Source organism: Pollachius pollachius (genome assembly GCF_949987615.1).
Source record: "Pollachius pollachius genome assembly, chromosome: 3".
NCBI lineage: Eukaryota > Metazoa > Chordata > Actinopteri > Gadiformes > Gadidae > Pollachius > Pollachius pollachius.
Genome location: NC_136936.1, coordinates 4,340,477 through 4,361,521, shown reverse-complemented (window position 1 = coordinate 4,361,521; position 21,045 = coordinate 4,340,477). Strand labels below are relative to the sequence as shown.

General features: G+C 42.3%; 4 protein-coding genes across 4 annotated transcripts; all 4 read right to left on the bottom strand.

Annotated features, from left to right (window-relative positions):
* Positions 1-1,334: 1,334 nt before the first annotated feature.
* LOC307073157 (extracellular calcium-sensing receptor-like) lies at positions 1,335-4,593 on the bottom strand (the record flags this gene model as incomplete). The annotated part of the gene is made up of 6 exons (XM_079732859.1): positions 1,335-1,757; positions 1,841-2,122; positions 3,436-3,629; positions 3,771-3,894; positions 3,987-4,196; positions 4,363-4,593. The coding sequence occupies 6 exons, from the start codon at positions 4,591-4,593 to the stop codon at positions 1,335-1,337; spliced, it is 1,464 nt and encodes a 487-aa protein (XP_079588985.1).
* A 40-nt stretch (positions 4,594-4,633) lies between these two features.
* LOC307073156 (extracellular calcium-sensing receptor-like) lies at positions 4,634-6,876 on the bottom strand (the record flags this gene model as incomplete). The annotated part of the gene is made up of 7 exons (XM_079732858.1): positions 4,634-4,644; positions 4,749-4,884; positions 4,982-5,170; positions 5,285-5,464; positions 5,884-6,016; positions 6,196-6,423; positions 6,872-6,876. The coding sequence occupies 7 exons, from the start codon at positions 6,874-6,876 to the stop codon at positions 4,634-4,636; spliced, it is 882 nt and encodes a 293-aa protein (XP_079588984.1).
* Positions 6,877-8,179: 1,303 nt separating this feature from the next.
* LOC307073155 (extracellular calcium-sensing receptor-like) lies at positions 8,180-13,688 on the bottom strand (the record flags this gene model as incomplete). The annotated part of the gene is made up of 13 exons (XM_079732857.1): positions 8,180-8,602; positions 8,686-8,967; positions 10,249-10,442; positions 10,584-10,707; positions 10,800-11,009; positions 11,177-11,391; positions 11,563-11,698; positions 11,863-11,985; positions 12,100-12,279; positions 12,411-12,502; positions 12,588-12,826; positions 13,004-13,231; positions 13,684-13,688. 13 exons carry the CDS (start codon positions 13,686-13,688, stop codon positions 8,180-8,182), a joined length of 2,451 nt encoding a protein of 816 aa, XP_079588983.1.
* A 1,302-nt stretch (positions 13,689-14,990) lies between these two features.
* On the bottom strand, positions 14,991-19,623 carry LOC307073154 (extracellular calcium-sensing receptor-like; the record flags this gene model as incomplete). Its single annotated transcript, XM_079732856.1, has 11 exons — positions 14,991-15,413; positions 15,497-15,778; positions 17,057-17,250; positions 17,392-17,515; positions 17,608-17,817; positions 17,977-18,191; positions 18,393-18,504; positions 18,611-18,799; positions 18,915-19,094; positions 19,241-19,332; positions 19,419-19,623. 11 exons carry the CDS (start codon positions 19,621-19,623, stop codon positions 14,991-14,993), a joined length of 2,226 nt encoding a protein of 741 aa, XP_079588982.1.
* Between the last annotated feature and the right edge of the window lie 1,422 nt (positions 19,624-21,045).

Genomic DNA, 21,045 nt, shown 5'->3' with positions numbered 1-21,045 from the left:
CGGGGCAATGGTATCGATTACAGCTTACCGCATGTCTGTGCAAATTCTAACTGCCGAGCTGGGTTTTATAAATGTGGTAACGTCTGGAAGCTTCTAAAACAAGATGACATCTTCACATACACGTAAAGCCACTCCTCTTTAGAAACAACAATTAGGTCACTGATTAGCAGGTGCCAAACTTGGTGTGTAACAAATGGAATCAATTGTGAAAATATCCTTGTGTTTTGAAAATCATTAACTCTCTTCAAAAAAATGTGTACCGCGGTTATTGTGCAAAGTGCAAAGTATTATTCACTGAAAAACTTGAGACAACAATTTTAAAATAATATCCTTTAATATAAGAATTGAAGAAACAGTAAGAAACCTTTCTATGTCTTAAGAAACTAATACTAGCAATAATAAGACTTAAGAAAGTGATACATTATTTTTCAGAAAATTAAGATGGAATACATTTGACAACATATTAAACTAGTAAATACATTTCCTGCAGAAAATGCGATGTGTGCTGTAATGCAAAGTGAGGTTGAAAATATATTTTAATACAGCCACATAGTTCAAAATTGAAAGAAACGTTTAATGGCTTAAATCAAGTGAAAAGATTTGAACAGGTTTCAAAAGTCTAAATGAAGTGAACAATGTAAACATGCATACCATTTTAAAAATGTAAAATGTTTGAAAACAAATGAAGTGAAGAGTTAAACAAATAGCTTAAATGATAAAATTTGAATACATTTGAGATAAAATATAGAATAGCTGGGCTGTTACAGCTGTTAAAGTTTGGTTGAATCAAGTCAGTTTGACAGTCAAATGTTTGTGTGTGTGTCTGTATGTGATCACTTGTTGTAACCAGGAAAAGTGTTAATGACATTATTCTTTCACATCTAGTTCATCGAGATAAGCTCACAAAATGAAACGACCAGTGAAACAAGAAATACCGTGAGCGTTGAAGCTTAGCATTGTGTTTCTCGGTTAAATGTTTATATTGTAAGACTCAGCAACATCAGAAATGGTTAGCGTTTGAGATAGCCACAAGAGTGGCTATCACAATTACAAGCTAATATGATTTCAAGCTGATATGAACATTTTAAAAGTGGAATGGATTCTCTAGGAAAAAATTGTGGAAGGAGTAGGCTCCCAGATTTTTTCAAAGAAAGAGAGAAGAAAGCCTAGGAGGAACATAGTTGAGGGCTGCATGCAGCAATCTGCAAATATTACATCGCAAGAGATTTTATAGATATTTGCTAATTACTTTACTTTCTTCTCTTTTGGTGTCTCTTGAGAAACATGACATTAGGATCACTTTGCTGCCTATCGTTATGTATATGCACATCTTCCTATCTTCCCATCAGCTGTTTCTTGGTGTTCCTCTCAGGCCTCAGGAGGATGATGAAGCACTTTGGAGCAAAGATGCACAGCAGCAGGCCATAACTAGAAGCCAGGATGGCAAAGATCTCCACAGCCACAGAGTACTTCCCTGGGGAGCTGATGTAGGCTGGGACAAAGGCCACCCAGACAGCACAGAAGATCAGCATGCTGAAGGTGATGAACTTGGCCTCATTGAAGTTATCAGGTAGTTTCCTAGCCAGGAACGCAAGTAGCAGACAGAGGCAGGCTAGGAAGCCTATGTAGCCTAAGACAACTGCAAAGCCCACCACTGAACTCATGGCACACTCTAGGTTAACCTTTGACCCCTGGAAACCAAGGTCACGATGAGGGATCGGAGGGCTGAGGGACAGCCATATGGTACAGATGATCACCTAGTATAAAAGAACACCTAAACCTCACTATATCTCAGAAACTGTAAACGATTATGATGGCTAATTTTTTAAATAATGCTCACCTGTATGCTGGTGAAGAAACAGACGCTGCCTCTCTGCTGGCCCGGACCAAACCACTTCATCAGGCCTCCAGCTCCTGGTCGAGCTGAGCGGAAAGCGGCCAGGACCACTATGGTCTTCACCTGAAGGCAGGAGACGCAGAGGACAAAGCTGATCCCGAAAGCTGCCTGCTGTAAGCGGCAGGACCACACGGAGGGACGACCAATGAACACCAGCGCACACAGGAAGCAGAGCTTGAGTGACAGGAGGAGCAGGAAGCTCAGCTCTGAGTTATTTGCACGCACCTGGAGGTGGAATATGAGCAACAACACGGTTAACCTGAATTTAAATGATTGATCCGAGGTAAAACATGGAGGTGGAATATGAAAGACAACACGGTTAACATGATCAACTTATTGTTTCAAGGTAAAAATGTCCCATGGCATGTTACTTCATGAATGTTTTTATAATGCGGTTAGTGGGCCCCTAATACAGTGCTTGAAGAAGTTCAAGAAATTCAGCCTTGGTGCAGAATTACAGCAAGTACGAGCCAGTCTTACATTGAGCTTTCCACAAACGTACCATTTTTTAGAGGCGGGTCAAGGTGGAGGCTGGGGGTGTGGCCCTGAGCAGCTTGCGGCCACGGTACCATGCACTCATGTTTACAGTGGATGTGTCGCAATGGCGAGGCGCACACAACTTTTGGCCGTGTTCTGTAAATATTCTAGAACACTCTGGGTTCTCTGGCGGGAGTCCTGGAGCTCTGTATCTTAATATATGATATTATACATTGATATCTATATCATATAATATATATTATCACGGCCAATAGCTGTGTGCGCCGCCAGACGATATTATGAATCTCAAACGACTGCATCGGGTACTCTGCCGTCTCTGGTTCTTCCACTTTCATATCAATCTGAAGTAGACTGAAACGCGACATGGAGGAGAAAGGGATTGTTGCCTGCGATTGTTGACCGCGAATGTGTCCACCGGAGCCACCACCGCCCCGCGGCGGTGGTGGCTCGGCAGCGGGCAGCGGGGCTCCGGAGGGAGACAATCGTGGGCAACAATCTCTTTCTCCACCATGTCGCGGTTTATGTACTTCAGAGAGTCATAGCCAAAGTTCCTTTCCCTCAATTGCTTCTCAACCATGGGTGAGATAACCTCCACTAGGAGTCTCATTGTGGAAATACGAGAAACGTCAGAGAACCCGACGTGTTATGCGCCATAACACCAACAGCAGAACGGTTTTCCAAATAACAAAGAAGTGTACAACACTTGCGTTACAGTGTGTGTATTCACACTCACACAAATGTGGCGCTCGCATGGTCGAAGCTCATTGTCTCATTGGCAGGACAAATTCTCTGGGCGGGCAAAGCAGAGAAAGGGGAGGTAACTTGTCCCCGTATGACGAGATACAGGAAAATTTCCAAATCGGCGCGTCTGAGCTTTGTTTTTTGAAAGGCAGAGCAGGATACCTACTGCTCGTTTTACATCTCTAGCTACTGGGGGACCATAGGCAGGCTAGGGGAACTCATATTAATGTTATTAACCACATGAAGTAAAATTTTCATGCTATGGGACCTTTAATATTAATTATGCACTGAGCCCTCACCACTGGAGTGTTATGGTAGCACAAAAATATGACAAAAACAGCTGTAGTGACAACAACCCCAGACACAGCTCCAGTTGTCAGGACGATTCCCATTGTCTCATTAAAAGACAGGAAGTCAACTTTGCAAGGAATACAGGCTGTGTGTGCAGGATTGGACCAAAACTCAAGAGGACATCGCCTGCACTGATAGGAACCTGAGAGGATCATACAGGAAAGGCAACTAAGAAATGGGAAGAGAGTCTAACTGCTTCTAAAGACATTAACCAACACTATTGTGCTATAACAGTAGAATTAGTTTCCTGAAACACACTGATTGAAGGGTTTTTATCACTTACCAGTCTCATTGCTGACCTCTCCATCAGTACAGGGAATACAGTCAAAGCAGCAGACAGGCTCTCCTTTCCTATTGGCTCTTCGGGTTCCTGGGGGGCAGCTATCACTGCATACAGAAATAGGCACCTAAACAATTGAACAACCACAATTAGTAAGGTATGAATATTTGATTGTTATTGTATTATAAACCTGTTTAAGGTGGATGTCACTTTGAATACCTGGCTGGAGCCTGTAGTCCACTGAATAGATGTTTTGTTCAAGTGTAATTCCAGGCCATCCACTCGACCAATCAGTACTAGTTTCAGTGACCCATCAGGGGAGGTCTTCCAGTTGACCAGGTCATAAGCAGCAGGGATGTCGGCTCCTTGGAAGAAGAATTCCTCCCCGTTTGGAGTAGTGAAGTTCACTTTGTTCAGGTGCTCTAACAACTGAGAACAAAGTATGGGCATCAGTAGGATGAACTAGTTTAATAAAACCTTGATGAGATTTCCTTAAATATTATGTGAAACCAAAGTGTCTGACATTCAAAGAATAACTATGCTATAATAAATCCCCACCCTGTGAAAATCATGCTTGGTGTGGAGTATATTATACCTCTTTATGTGTAATGTTATAAGGTGAGCTACAGGTGGAGCTGTTGTCTCTTGGGGAACTGTCTTTATCTGGGCACGAGAGAAAGCTGTGAAGAGCGTGGGCTGCAGCATACACAGCCAGGTAGGTATTATACGCGACCCTTAAGTGGGCAGTGTCAGTAAAAATATTCTGAACGCCCTCAAGTGTCTCTCTCCCATTGCACAGTGAAAGAGTAGCTGACAGTGCAGACATGGTGGCATGAGAAGCAGTCGAGATATTTGTAGTTAAACCATCAGACATGAACTTCAACAGTGTCGTTGAAAGGCTACATTTAAACTCCTTTTCCCAGAATTCCCGCAGATGTAAATCGCCAGGGCGATTTGAAGGTTTTAAGCCCTGGAGGAAACTTTTAAATCCTGGTATCTTTGCACTTCGAATAGCAACACCTAACACACCACTTGCCACATCCAAAGTGGCAACATTTTGTAAAAGATCGCTGCTAGTACTCCAAGCCTCACTGGCTAGGAACTGCCTATCTGTCACCTACGAAGAGAGAAGAGAACATCATTCAACAAACAGAAAATTATGAAGCATTGGTTTCACATTAAGAAATTTATTTGGATATTTCCTAGCCTCTCACATTTCTCTTTGCCAGTTGTAGAAACAACTCCCTCACGTCTGTGTACCAGCAAAAGATCAGTATCACTCTTGCAGTGGAATGCTGAACAGTTGTAGCTGCACGTTTTGCATCTTCCTCAATACTCTCCCTGCTAACAGCTTCTACAAATGCCAAACACACTCCTGATCCCTTAATCTCCTCCTGAAATGCCTGAAAATAGAAAAAATAACTAAATATATCAAATTATCATGGATTCTTTCAAAAGCTTTCTCTAACATTGCTACAAATAAAGATTTTATAAAAAGTAATGATAAAAGTAACAACCTGAATTGCCAGAAGGCCATAGTCATTGTTTTCAACGATTGCTCCAATCCAAGTCCAGTTGAAGAGTAATGCAAGTCGGGCCATGGTCTTAGCCTGGTAGACGTCACTGGGAATGGTCCTGAAGAAGTTAGGAAACCGATGTCTGTCGCTAAGACAGGGACAGCTAGCAAGGTAGCTAATCTTAATGGGTGAAACATAAAATGTAAATAGCATAGACTTGAATCAATTGTTGAAGTAAATTGTCATAATCAAACTCAATCTTAGGAAATATAATTCAATGTTCCTCCGATATCATTGATGGTGAAACTCACTACTGGAACAGAGAGAGAGGCCAGTGTCCTAGACAGTATTATGGCTGTGGTAGAAGAAGCCCCACCGATGATCAGCGGTACAGACGGGCCCCCTGATGAAAGTAATGCATATAAAGTACCGGCAGAATATCCATCAACAATACACGAGCAGGGGACCTCATCATATCAATCTGTTATTGTACCTCTCATAGCTGAAGATGGTCCAGATACATGTGATTGTGGCAGGATGGCTGTGGAGTCACAACTCTCCGTCTCTCCCCCAACCAGCGAGAATGCTCCATGCAGCACCCAGGGGTGTAGGCTACAGTCGTCGAGGATTCGGTAGTTGAGCTTTACACCAGGCAGAATGAGGGGGTTTCTGTTGATTTCTTCCACTGCAAACTCCATGGCATAGACAGACTTCAGTGTCTCTACTTGCAACCTAATACCACAGGAAGGAGGCTCAACACCAGCAATTATCTTAACCACGCACTGTTCAGATGTATATATATATATACACTACTTATTCAGTATTTAAAGAAAAACAGTCAGATCATCAAATGCATCAGATTGATGAATGATTAAACATATTAAGAAATCATTTGTGATGAGTTCCTTTACCCAGTGCATGGATTGTAGAACGGAGGCTGAATAAACTCCTGGTCTATAACCGGCGGTCGGTAATGAAGGTTAAAGAGCCCACCGATGACGACGTCTCCATCCTGACCCTGGTTGAACTCCTCCACTCTGGAGCCCCAGCGAGAGCACATGGAGGTCTGCACCCCCTCCAGACCCACCCTGAGCCCCACATCCCTGCTCACCATCACAACAATCAGCAGGGAGGGAGCCCTGGAGGACCACGCAGTCAGGAGCAGAGACACCCAAGACATGGGCGCACCGGGGGCCGATGACATCAAGGAGCACTACTGAGACTGGGGACTCAGTGGCAAAGTATGCATTAAAAAATAATTGTAAGTGAATTGTAGAAAAAAAAAAAAGACAAATGACATGCAGCCGATGCAGATCCTTCCGAGAAAATAAACCGATTAGTTTGAATTTATGTTTAAAGCTAGAGCTATAGAAACATTGAAAATATGAAAGTAGGTAAAGATAGCAATTTAATTAGTCCCTCTCAATTCAAAATTGTCAAATAATCTTTCATCCTCAAATGCTCAAATTTAATAAGAGGATAAATAGATCCCACATTTAATCCTAAAACTGCAAAAATATCTAATTTAAGACTTATGCTCATGCTGTATTTTCAAATTGCGGGGCAATGGTATCGATTGTAACGTACCGCATGTCTGTGCAAATTCTCACTGCCGAGCTGGGTTTTATAAATGTGGTAACGTCTGGAAGCTTCTAAAACAAGATGACATCTTCACATACATGTAAAGCCACTCCTCTTTCGAAAACAACAATTAGGTCACTGATTAGCAGGTGCCAAACTTGGTGTGTAAGAAATGGAATCAATTGTGAAAATATCCTTGTGTTTTGAAAATCATTAACTCTCTTCAAAAAAATGTGTACCGCGGTTATTGTGCAAAGTGCAAAGTATTATTCACCTAAATAACTTGAGACAACAATTTAAAAATAATATCCTTTAATATAAGAATTGAAGAAACAGTAAGAAACCTTCCTATATCTTAAGAAACTAATACTAGCGATAATAAGACTAAAGAAAGTGAAAAATTATTATTCAAACAATTAAGATGGAATACATTTGACAACAAATTAAACTAGAAAATACATTTCCTGCAGGAAATGCGATGAGTGCTGTAATGCAAATGAGGTTGAAAATATATTTTAATACAGCCACATAGTTTAAAACTGAATGAAATGTTTAATGGCTTAAATCAAGTGAAAAGATTTGAACAGGGTTCAAAAGTCTGAATGAAGTGAACAATGTAAACATGCATACCATTTAAAAAATGTAAAATGTTTGGAAACAAATAAATTGAAGGTTTAAGCAAATAGCTTAAGTGATCAAATTTGAAATAAATTTGAGATAAAATATAGAATAGCTGGGCTGTTAAAGCTGTTAAAGTTTGGCTAAATCAAGTCAGTTTGACAGTCAAATGTTTCTGCGTGTGTCTGTATGTGATCACTTGTTGTAAGCAGGAAAAGTGTTATTGACGTTATTCTTTCACATTTAGTTCATCGAGATAAGCTCACAAAATGAAACGACCAGTGAAACAAGAAATACCGTAAGCGTTGAAGCTTAGCATTGTGTTTCTCGGTTAAATAATTATATTGTAAGGCTTAGCAACATCAGAAATGGTTAGCGTTTGAGATAGCAACAAGTGTGGCTATCACAATTACAAGCTAATATGATTTCAAGCTGATATGAACATTTTAAAAGTGGAATGGATTCTCTAGGGGTGGAATTGTGGAAGGAGTAGGCTCCCAGATTTTTTTAAAGAAAGAGAGAAGAAAGCCTAGGAGGAACATAGTTGAGGGTGCACGCAGCAATCTGCAAATATTACATCGCAAGGGATTTTATAGATATTTGCTAATTATTTTACTTTCTAGTCTTTTGGTGTCTCTTGAGAAACATGACATTAGGATCACTTTGCTGCCTATCGTTATGTATATGAACATCTTCCTATCTTCCCATCAGCTGTTTCTTGGTGTTCCTCTCAGGCCTCAGGAGGATGATGAAGCACTTTGGAGCAAAGATGCACAGCAGCAGGCCATAACTAGATGCCAGGATGGCAAAGATCTCCACAGCCACAGAGTACTTCCCTGGGGAGCTGATGTAGGCTGGGACAAAGGCCACCCAGACAGCACAGAAGATCAGCATGCTGAAGGTGATGAACTTGGCCTCATTGAAGTTATCAGGTAGTTTCCTAGCCAGGAAAGCAAGTAGCAGACAGAGGCAGGCTAGGAAGCCTATGTAGCCTAAGACAACTGCAAAGCCCACCACTGAACTCATGGCACACTCTAGGTTAACCTTTGACCCCTGGAAACCAAGGTCACGATGAGGGATCGGAGGGCTGAGGGACAGCCATATGGTACAGATGATCACCTAGTATAAAAGGACACCTAAACCTCACTATATCTCAGAAACTGTAAATGATTATGGTGGCAATTTTTTTAAATAATGCTCACCTGTATGCTGGTGAAGAAACAGACACTGCCTCTCTGCTGGCCCGGACCAAACCACTTCATCAGGCCTCCAGCTCCTGGCCGAGCTGAGCGGAAAGCGGCCAGGACCACTATGGTCTTCACCTGAAGGCAGGAGATGCAGAGGACAAAGCTGATCCCGAAAGCTGCCTGCTGTAAGCGGCAGGACCACACGGAGGGACGACCAATGAACACCAGCGCACACAGGAAGCAGAGCATGAGTGACAGGAGGAGCAGGAAGCTCAGCTCTGAGTTATTTGCACGCACCTGGAGGTGGAATATGAGCGACAACACGGTTAACATGATCAACTTATTGTTTCAAGGTATAAAGGTCCCATGGCATGCTACTTCATGAATGTTTTTATAATGCGGAAAGTGGGCCCCTAATACAGTACTTGAAGAAGTTCAAGATATTCAGCCTTGGTGCAGAATAACAGCTACTACGAGCCAGTCCCACATTGAGCTTTCCACAAACGTGCCGTTTTTGAGAGGCGGGTGAAGGTGGAGGCTGGTGGTGTGGCCCTGATCAGCTTGCGGCCCCAGTACCATGCGCTCATGTTCACAGTGGATGTGTCGCAATGGCGAGGCGCACACAACTTTTGGCCGTGTTCTGTAAATATTCTAGAACACTCTGTGTTCTCCGGCTGGAGTCCTGGAGCTCTATATCCAAATAATATCATATTATCCATCGATATCTATATCATATAATATATATTATCACGGCCAATAGCTGTGTGTGCCTCCAGACGATATTATGAATCTCAAACGACTGTGTCTCCGCAGGGTTCTCCGACGTCTCTGGTTCTTCCACTTCAATATCAATCTGAAACGCGACATGGAGGAGAAAGGGATTGGTGCCTGCGATTGTTGACCGCGAATGTCTCCGCCGGAGCCCCGCTGCCCGCAGCCCGAGGCACCACCACCGCCGCAGGGCGGTGGTGGTGCCTCGGGCAGCGGGCAGCGGGCTCCAGAGAGAGACAATCGCGGGCAACAATCCCTTTCTCCACCATGTCGCAGTTCATGTACTTCAGGGAGGCAATGCCAAAGTTCCTTTCCCCCAATTCCTTCTCAACCATGGCTGAGATAGCCTCAACTAGGAGTCTCGTTGTGGAAATACCAGAGAGGTCAGAGAACCCGACGTTTTATGCGCCATAACACCAACAGCAGAACCGTAATCCAAATAACAAAGACTTGTACAACAATTGCGTTACAGTGTGTGTATTCACACTCACACAAATGTGGCGCTCGCATGGTCGAAGCTCATTGTCTTATTGGCGGGCCAAATTCTCTGGGCGGGCAAAGCAGAGAAAGGGGAGGTAACTTGTCCCCGTATGACGACATACGGGGAAAATTCCAAATCGGCGCGTCTCAGCTTTGTTTTTTCAAAGACAGAGCAGGATACTTAGTGCTCGTTTTACACCTAACGCCATTTCTAGCTACTGGGGGACCATAGGCAGGCTAGGGGAACTCATATTAATTTTATTAACCTCATAAAGTGAAAATGCTTGCTATGGGACCTTTAACATTGATTATGCTCTGAGCCCTCACCACAGGAGTGTTATGGTAGCACAAAAAGATGACAAAAACAGCTGTAGTGACAACAACCCCAGACACAGCTCCAGTTGCCAGGACGATTCCGATTGTCTCATTAAAAGACAGGAAGTCAACTTTGCGAGGAATACAGGCTGTGTGTGCAGGATTGGACCAAAACTCAAGAGGACATCGCCGGCACTGATAGGAACCTGAGAGGATCATACAGGAAAGGCAACTAAGAAATGGGAAGAGAGTCTAAATGCTTCTAAAGACACTAACCAACACTATTGTGCTATAACAGTAGAATTAGTTTCCTGAAACACACTGATTGAAGGGTTTTTGTCACTTACCAGTCTCATTGCTGACCTCTCCATCAGTGCAGGGAATACAGTCAAAGCAGCAGACAGGCTCTCCTTTCCTATTGGCTCTTCGGGTTCCTGGGGGGCAGCTCTCACTGCATACAGAAATAGGCACCTAAAAGATTAAACAACCACAATTAGTAAGGTATGAATATTTGATTGTTATTGTATTATGAACCTGTTTAAGGTGGATGTCACTTTGACTACCTGGCTGGAGCCTGTAGTCCACTGAATAGATGTTTTGTTCAAGTGTAATTCCAGGCCATCCACTCGACCAATCAGAACTAGTTTCAGTGACCCATCAGGGGAGGTCTTCCAGTTGACCAGGTCATAAGCAGCAGGGATGTCGGCTCCTTGGAAGAAGAACTCCTCCCCGTTTGGAGTAGTGAAGTTCACTTTGTTCAGGTGCTCTAACAACTGAGAACAACGTATGGTCATCAGTAGGATGAACTAGTTTAATAAACCTTAATGAGATTTCCTTAAATATTATGTAAAAACCAAAGTGTCTGACATTCAAAGCATAAACCATGCTATTATAAATCCCCACCCTGTGAAAATCATGCTTGGTGTGGAGTATATTATACCTCTTTATGTGTAATGTTATAAGGTGAGCTACAGGTGGAGCTGTTGTCTCTTGGGGAACTGTCTTTATCTGGGCACGAGAGAAGTCTGTGGAGAGCGTGGGCTGCAGCATACACAGCCAGGTAGGTATTATACGCGGCCCTTAAGTGGGCAGTGTCAGTAAAAATATTCTGTGCGCCCTCAAGTGTCTCTCTCCCAGTGCACAGTGAAAGATTAGCTGACAGTGCAGACATGGTGGCATGAGAAGCAGTGGAGATATTTGTAGTTAAACCATCAGACATGGACTTCAACAGTGTCGTTGCAAGGCTACATTCAAACTCCTTTTCCCAGAATTCACGTAGATGTAAATCGCCAGGGCGATTTGAAGGTTTTAAGCCCTGGAGGAAACTTTTAAATCCTGGTATCTTTGCACTTCGAATAGCAACACCAAACACACCACTTGCCACGTTCAAAATGGCAACATCTTGTAAAAGATCGCTGCTAGTACTCCAAGCCTCACTGGCTATGAACTGCCTATCTGTCACCTACGAAGAGAGAAGAGAATATCATTCAACAAACAGAAAATTATGAAGCATTGGTTTTCACATTAAGAAATTTATTTGGATATTTCCTAGCCTCTCACATTTCTCTTGGCCAGTTGTAGAAACAACTCCCTCACGTCTGTGTACCAGCAAAAGATCAGTATCACTCTTGCAGTGGAATGCTGAACAGTTGTAGCTGCACGTTTTGCATCTTCCTCAATAGTCTCCGTGCTAACAGCTTCTACAAATGCCAAACACACTCCTGATCCCTTAATCTCCTCCTGAAATGCCTGAAAATAGAAAAAATAACTAAATATATCAAATTATCAAGGATTCTTTCCAAAATGTCTCTAACATTGCTACAAATAAAACATTTTATAAAAAGTAATGATAAAAGTAACAACCTGAATTGCCAGAAGGCCATAGTCATTGTTTTCAACGATTGCTCCAATCCAAGTCCAGTTGAAGAGTAATGCAAGTTGGGCCATGGTCTTAGCCTGGTAGACGTCACTGGGAATGGTCCTGAAGAAGTTAGGAAACCGATGTCTGTCGCTAAGACAGGGACAGCTAGCAAGGTAGCTAATCTTAATGGGTGAAACATAAAATGTAAATAGCATAGACTTGAAACAATTGTTGAAGTAAATTGTCATAATCAAACTCAATCTTAGGAAATATAATTCAATGTTCCTCCGATATCATTGATGGTGAAACTCACTACTGGAACAGAGAGAGACGCCAGTGTCCTAGACAGTATTATGGCTGTGGTAGAAGAAGACCCACCGATGATCAGCGGTACAGACGGGCCCCCTAATGAAAGTAACGCACATGAATTACAGTAGAAAATCATTCAACAATGCTTGAGGAGGCGACCTCATCATACTAATCAGTTTACCTCTCATTGCTGAAGATGGTCCAGATACATGTGATTGTGGCAGGATGGCTGTGGAGTCACAACTCTCCGTCTCTCCCCCAACCAGTGAGAACGCTCCATGCAGCACCCAGGGGTATAGGCTACAGTCGTCGAGGATTCGGTAGTTGAGCTTTACACCAGGAAGAATGAGGGGGTTTCTGTTGATTTCTTCCACTGCAAACTCCATGGCATACGCAGCTTTCAGTGTCTCTACTTGCAACCTAATACCACAGGAAGGAGGCTCAACACCAGCAATTATCTCAACCACGCACTGTTCAGATGTATATGTCTATACATTAATTATTCAGTATTTAAAGAAAAATAGTCAGATCATCAAATGCATCAGATTGATGAATGTTTAAACATATTAAGAAATCATTTGTGATGAGTGCCTTTACCCAGTGCATGGATTGTAGAACGGAGGCTGAATAAACTCCTGGTCTATAACCGGCGGTCGGTAATGAAGGTTAAAGAGCCCACCGATGACGACGTCTCCATCCTGACCCTGGTTGAACTCCTCCACTCTGGAGCCCCAGCGAGAGCACATGGAGGTCTGCACCCCCTCCAGACCCACCCTGAGCCCCACATCCCTGCTCACCATCACAACAATCAGCAGGGAGGGAGCCCTGGAGGACCACGCAGTCAGGAGCAAAGACACCCAAGACATGGGCGCACCGGGGGCCGATGACATCAAGGAGCACTACTGAGACTGGGGACTCAGTGGCAAATTATGCATTAAAAAATAATTGTAACTGAATTGTAGAAAAAAAAAAAAAAAAGACAAATGCCATGCAGCCGATGCAGATCCTTCCGAGAAAATAAACCGATTAGTTTGAATTTATGTTTAAAGCTAGAGCTATAGAAACATTGAAAATATGAAAGTAGGTAAAGATAGCAATTTAATTAGTCCCTCTCAATTCAAAATTGTCAAATAATCTTTCATCCTCAAATGCTCAAATTTAATAAGAGGATAAATAGATCCCACATTTAATCCTAAAACTGCAAAAATATCTAATTTAAGACTTATGCTCATGCTGTATTTTCAAATTGCGGGGCAATGATATCGATTGTAACGTACCGCATGTCTGTGCAAATTCTAACTGCCGAGCTGGGTTTTATAAATGTGGTAACGTCTGGAAGCTTCTAAAACAAGATGACATCTTCACATACACGTAAAGCCACTCCTCTTTCGAAAACTACAATTAGGTCACTGATTAGCAGGTGCCAAACTTGGTGTGTAACAAATGGAATCAATTGTGTAAATATCCTTGTGTTTTGATAATCATTAACTCTCTTCAAAAAAATGTGTACCGCGGTTATTGTGCAAAGTGCAAAGTATAATTCACCTAAATAACTTGAGACAACAATTTAAAAATAATATCCTTTAATATAAGAATTGAAGAAACAGTAAGAAACCTTCCTATATCTTAAGAAACTAATACTAGCGATAATAAGACTAAAGAAAGTGAAACATTATTATTCAAACAATTAAGATGGAATACATTTGACAACATATTAAACTAGAAAATACATTTCCTGCAGGAAATGCGATGAGTGCTGTAATGCAAATAAGGTTGAAAAATATATTTTAATACAGCCACATAGTTTAAAACTGAATGAAATGTTTAATGGCTTAAATCAAGTGAAAAGATTTGAACAAGGTTCAAAAGTCTGAATGAAGTGAACAATGTAAACATGCATACCATTTAAAAAATGTAAATGTTTGGAAACAAATAAATTGAAGAGTTAAGCAAATAGCTTAAGTGATCGAATTTGAAATACATTTGAGATAAAATATAGAATAGCTGAGCTGTTAAAGCTGTTAAAGTTTGGTTGAATAAAGTCAGTTTGACAGTGAAATGTTTGTGTGTGTGTCTGTATGTGATCACTTGTTGTAACCAGGAAAAGTGTTATTGACGTTATTCTTTCACATCTACTTCATCGAGATAAGCTCACAAAATGAAACGACCAGAGAAACAAGAAATACCGTAAGCGTTGAAGCTTAGCATTGTGTTTCTCGGTTAAATGTTCATATTGTTAGGCTCAGCAACATCAGAAATGGTTAGCGTTTGAGATAGCCACAAGAGTGGCTATCACAATTCCAAGATAATATGATTTCAAGCTGATATGAACATTTTAAAAGTGGAATGGATTCTCTAGGAAAAAATTGTGGAAGGAGTAGGCTCCCACATTTTTTTAAAGAAAGAGAGAAGAAAGCCTAGGAGGAACATAGTTGAGGGTGCACGCAGCACTCTGCAAATAATACATCGCAAGAGATTTTATAGATATTTGCTAATTATTTTACTTTCTAGTCTTTTGGTGTCTCTTGAGAAACATGACATTAGGATCACTTTGCTGCCTATCGTTATGTATATGGACATCGTCCTATCTTCCCATCAGCTGTTTCTTGGTGTTCCTCTCAGGCCTCAGGAGGATGATGAAGCACTTTGGAGCAAAGATGCACAGCAGCAGGCCATAACTAGACGCCAGGATGGCAAAGATCTCCACAGCCACAGAGTACTTCCCTGGGGAGCTGATGTAGGCTGGGACAAAGGCCACCCAGACAGCACAGAAGATCAGCATGCTGAAGGTGATGAACTTGGCCTCATTGAAGTTATCAGGTAGTTTCCTAGCCAGGAAAGCAAGTAGCAGACAGAGGCAGGCTAGGAAGCCTATGTAGCCTAAGACAACTGCAAAGCCCACCACTGAACTCATGGCACACTCTAGGTTAACCTTTGACCCCTGGAAACCAAGGTCACGATGAGGGATCGGAGGGCTGAAGGACAGCCATATGGTACAGATGATCACCTAGTATAAAAGGACACCTAAACCTCACTATATCTCAGAAACTGTAAATGATTATGATGGCAATTTTTTTAAATAATGCTCACCTGTATGCTGGTGAAGAAACAGACACTGCCTCTCTGCTGGCCCGGACCAAACCACTTCATCAGGCCTCCAGCTCCTGGTCGAGCTGAGCGGAAAGCGGCCAGGACCACTATGGTCTTCACCTGAAGGCAGGAGACGCAGAGGACAAAGCTGATCCCGAAAGCTGCCTGCTGTAAGCGGCAGGACCACACGGAGGGACGACCAATGAACACCAGCGCACACAGGAAACAGAGCTTGAGTGACAGGAGGAGCAGGAAGCTCAGCTCTGAGTTATTTGCACGCACCTGGAGGTGGAATATGAGCAACAACACGGTTAACCTGAATTTAAATGATTGATGCGAGGTAAAACATGGAGGTGGAATATGAAGGACAACACGGTTACCATTATCAACTTATTGTTTCAAGGTATAAAGGTCCCATAGTATGCTACTTCATGAATGTTTTTATAATGCGGTTAGTGGGCCCCTAATACAGTACTTGAAGTTCAAGAAATTCAGCCTTGGTGCAGAATTACAGCCACTACGAGCCAGTCCCACATTGAGCTTTCCACAAACGTGCCGTTTTTTAGAGGCGGGTCAAGTTGGAGGCTGGTGGTGTGGCCCTGATCAGCTTGCGGCCCCAGTACCATGCGCTCATGTTCACAGTGGATGTGTCGCAATGGCGAGGCGCACACAACTTTTGGCCGTGTTCTGTAAATATTCTAGAACACTCTGGGTTCTCCGGCGGGAGTCCTGGAGCTCGATATCTAAATAATATCATATTATCCATCGATATCTATATCATATAATATATATTATCACGGCGAATAGCTGTGTGTGCCTCCAGACGATATTATGAATCTCAAACGACTGCGTCTCCGCAGGGTTCTCCGACGTCTCTGGTTCTTCCACTTCAATATCAATTTGAAACACGACATGGAGGAGAAAGGGATTGGGGCCTGTGATTGTTGACTGCGAATGTCTCCGCCGGAGCCTGCAGCGGGCTCCGGAGAGAGACAATCGCGGGCAACAATCCCTTTCTCCACCATGTCGCAGTTCATGTACTTCAGGGAGGCAATGCCAAAGTTCCTTTCCCCCAATTCCTTCTCAACCATGGCTGAGATAGCCTCAACTAGGAGTCTCGTTGTGGAAATACCAGAGAGGTCAGAGAACCCAACATTTTATGCGCCATAACACCAACAGCAAAACCGTAATCCAAATAAAGACGTGTACAACAATTGCGTTACATTGTGTGTATTCACACTCACACAAAAGTGGCGGTCGTATGATCGAAGCTCATTGTCTTATTGGCGGGCCAAATTCTCTGGGCGGGCAAAGCAGAGAAAGGGGAGGTAACTTGTCCCAATATGACGACATACGGGGAAAATTCCAAATCGGCGCGTCTCAGCTTTGTTTTTTCAAAGACAGAGCAGGATACTTAGTGCTCGTTTTACACCTAACGCCATTTCTAGCTACTGGGGGACCATAGGCAGGCTAGGGGAACTCATATTAATTTTATTAACCTCATAAAGTGAAAATGCTTGCTATGGGACCTTTAACATTGATTATGCACTGAGCCCTCACCACAGGAGTGTTATGGTAGCACAAAAAGATGACAAAAACAGCTGTAGTGACAACAACCCCAGACACAGCTCCAGTTGCCAGGACGATTCCCATTGTCTCATTAAAAGACAGGAAGTCAACTTTGCGAGGAATACAGGCTGTGTGTGCAGGATTGGACCAAAACTCAAGAGGACATCGCCGGCACTGATAGGAACCTGAGAGGATCATACAGGAAAGGCAACTAAGAAATGGGAAGAGAGTCTTACTGCTTCTAAAGAAATTAACCAACACTATTGTGCTATAACAGTAGAATTAGTTTCCTGAAACACACTGATTGAAGGGTTTTTGTCACTTACCGGTCTCATTGCTGACCTCTCCATCAGTACAGGGAATACAGTCAAAGCAGCAGACAGGCTCTCCTTTCCTATTGGCTTTTCGGGTTCCTGGGGGGCAGCTATCACTGCATACAGAAATAGGCACCTAAAAGATTAAATAAACACAATTAGTAAGGTATAAATATTTCATTGTTATTGTATTATGAACCTGTTTAAGGTGGATGTCCCTTTGACTACCTGACTGGAGCCTGTAGTCCACTGAATAGATCTTTTGTTCAGGTGTAATTCCAAGCCATCTACTCGACCAATCAGAACTAGTTTCAGTGACCCATCAGGGTAGGTCTTCCAGTTGACCAGGTCATAAGCAGCTGGGATGTCGGCTCCTTGGAAGAAGAACTCCTCCCCGTTTGGAGTAGTGAAGTTCACTTTGTTCAAGTGCTCTAACAACTAAGAACAACAAACGGTCATCAGTAGGATAACCAAGTTTACCAAAACCTTTTAATTGAAATAGAATGTGATACAAATTTGTACGAAATTCACAGCATCAACCATGTAACTTATATCCCTACACATGGGAAATCATGCTTGGTGTCAAGTTAATTATACCTCATTCTGTGTAATGTTATAAGGTGAGCTACAGGTGGAGCTGTTGGCTCTTGGGGAACTGTCTTTATCTGGGCACGAGAGAAGGCTGTGGAGAGCGTGGGCTGCAGCATACACAGCCAGGTAGGTATTATACGCGGCCCTTAAGTGGGCAGTGTCAGTAAAAATATTTTGTACGCCCTCAAGTGTCTCTCTCCCAGTGCACAGTGATAGGGTAGCTGCGAGTGGAGATCTGTTGGCATGAGAAGCAGTCGAGATATTCGTAGTTGAACTATCAGATACTGACTGAGGATTTGTAAGTGTAATTGAATGGCTACAATCAAACTCCTTTTCCCAGAACTCCCGTAGAAGTAAATCTCCAGGGCGATTTGAGGGTTTTAGGCCCTGGAGAAAACTTTTAAATCCAGGTATTCTTGCACTTCGAATAGCAACACCTAACACACCACTTGCCACTTTCAAAGTGTCAACATCTTGTAAAATATCTTTGCTAGTACTCCAAGCCTCACTGGCTAGGAACTGTCTATCAGTCACCTATGAAGAGAGAAGAGAACATCATTCAACAAACAGTTAATTATGAAGCATTTCGTTTCTCATCAGTCCAAAACATTTATTTGTATATTTCATAATAGCCTCTCACATTTCTCTTGGCCAGTTGAAGAAACAACTCCCTCACATTTCTGTGCCAGGTAAAGATCAGTATAACTCTAGCAGTGGAATGCTCAATAATGGAAGCTGCACGCCGTGCATCTTCTTCAAAAGTTTCCCTGTTAAGAAATTCAGAAAAAGCCAAACACACTCCTGATCCCTCAATCTCCTCCTGAAATGCCTGAAAATTCCAAGAGAACTGAATATATCAAAAGGTCTTACTATATTAATGAGGATTCTTATCAAAGCTTTCTGTTTTATCGCTACGGATAAACATGTTTTCGAAAAGTAACAACCTGAATTGCCAGACGACCATAATCATTGTTTGCAATGACTGCTCCAATCCAAGTCCAGTTGAAGAGTATTGCAAGTCGGGCCATGGTCTTAGCCTGGTAGACGTCACTGGGAATGGTCCTGAAGAAGTTTGGAAAATGATGTCTGTCGCTAAGACAGGGACAGCTAGCAAGGTAGCTAATCTAAAAGGGGAAACATGGAATGCAAATAGCATAGAATTTATGTATTAATCGACTGTCAAATGTAAATGTGTCAAATTCAAACTCAAGATGAGGATATGGACTATATAAATTAATGTTCCTCCAATATTATTGATGGGGAAACTCACTACTGGAACAGAGAGAGAGGCCAGTGTCCTAGACAGTATCATAGCTGTTGTCGAAGAAGCCCCACCGATGATCAGCGGTACAGACGCGCTCCCTGATGATAGTAATGCATATAAAGTACCGGCAGAATATCAATCAAAAATACATGAGGAGGAGACCTTATCGCAATAATCAGTTTACCTCTCATGGCTAAAGATGGTCCAGATACATGTGATTGAGGCAGGATGGCTGTGGAGTCACAACTCTCCGTCTCTCCCCCAACCAGTGAGAATGCTCCATGCAGCACCCAGGGGTGTAGGCCACAGTCGTCGAGGATTCGGTAGTTCAGCTTCACACCAGGAAGAATGAGGGAGTTTCTGTTGATTTCTTCCACTGCAAACTCCATGGCGTAGACAGCCTTCAAGATCTCTGCTTCCAACCTAAGATCACAGGGAGGAGGCTCACCACCAGCAATAATCTTAACAACACATTAATCAGATGTATGTATTTACATTAATTATTCAGTATCAATAAGAAGTAAAGAGCATATTAACAAATCATTTGTGATGAGTTCCTTTACCCAGTGCATGGATTGTAGAACGGAGGCTTAATGAACTCCTGGTCTATACCAGGCACTTGGTAATGTAGGTTAAAGAGCCCACCGATGACGACGTCTCCATCCTGACCCTGGTTGAACTCCTCCACTCTGGAGCCCCAGCGAGAGCACATGGAGGTCTGCACCCCCTCCAGACCCACCCTGAGCCCCACATCCCTGCCCACCATCACAAGAAGCAGTAGGGAGGGAGCCCTGGAGGACCACGCAGTCAGGAGCAGAGACACCCAAGACATGGGCGCACCGGGGGCCGATGACATCAAGGAGCACTACTGAGACTGGGGACTCAGTGGCAAATTATGCATTAAAAAATAATTGTAACTGAATTGCAGAATTTAAAGAATAACAAATAACATGCGGCAGAAGTATATCTTGCTGAAAAAAAAAACAGATTAAGTTTGAATTGATGTCTAAATATACAGCTATAGAAATTAGTCTCTCTCAATTCAGAAGTGGCCAGTACCTTTTCACCCAAAAATGTTAAACATTAAAAAGGAGATAAAAAAGACCCGACATTTAAACCTAAAAGGAAAAAAAATACAATTTAAGTATTATTCTAATTCTGTATTAAGAAAAATAAGGCAATGACGACTATTGTAACATACCGTAAGGGTGTGCAAATTCTAACTGCCGAGCTGGGTTTTATAAATGTGGTAACGTCTGGAAGCTTCTAAAACAAGATGACATCTTCACATACACGTAAAGCCACTCCTCTTTAGAAAAGACATTCTGTCACCGAGCCATTAGCAGGTGACAAACTTGGTGTGTAAGAAAAGGAATACATTATAAACATAACACTGCACAGAACACTGTTGGACTAATGTTTTGAATTCTCTAACTTTTAATCAATTATGTAAGAAGTGCAAAATATTGGGCACTCAATAACTTGAGAGAACAACTTCTAAAACATAATATACTTTAATAGAAGAGTTGAAAGAACAGCAACATTAACTATTGTGGTGAACCAAGTCGATACATAAAGCTTAAAGTTACTTTTCTTGATGCTTACATTTTTTTATGTTATCATTACATTTGATATGTCAATTGAAAATGTCCTGGTTACATCATGACATTTTAATGAATTACATTTAAGAACAAATGTAGATTTTTGTTGACGGCTAAAGATATTTTAATAAATGTTAAATGTGGTTGTGCCACTTGGGTTGGGAGGATCCCTCTTAAGAAACAGTCATACATCTTAAGAAACTAATAATA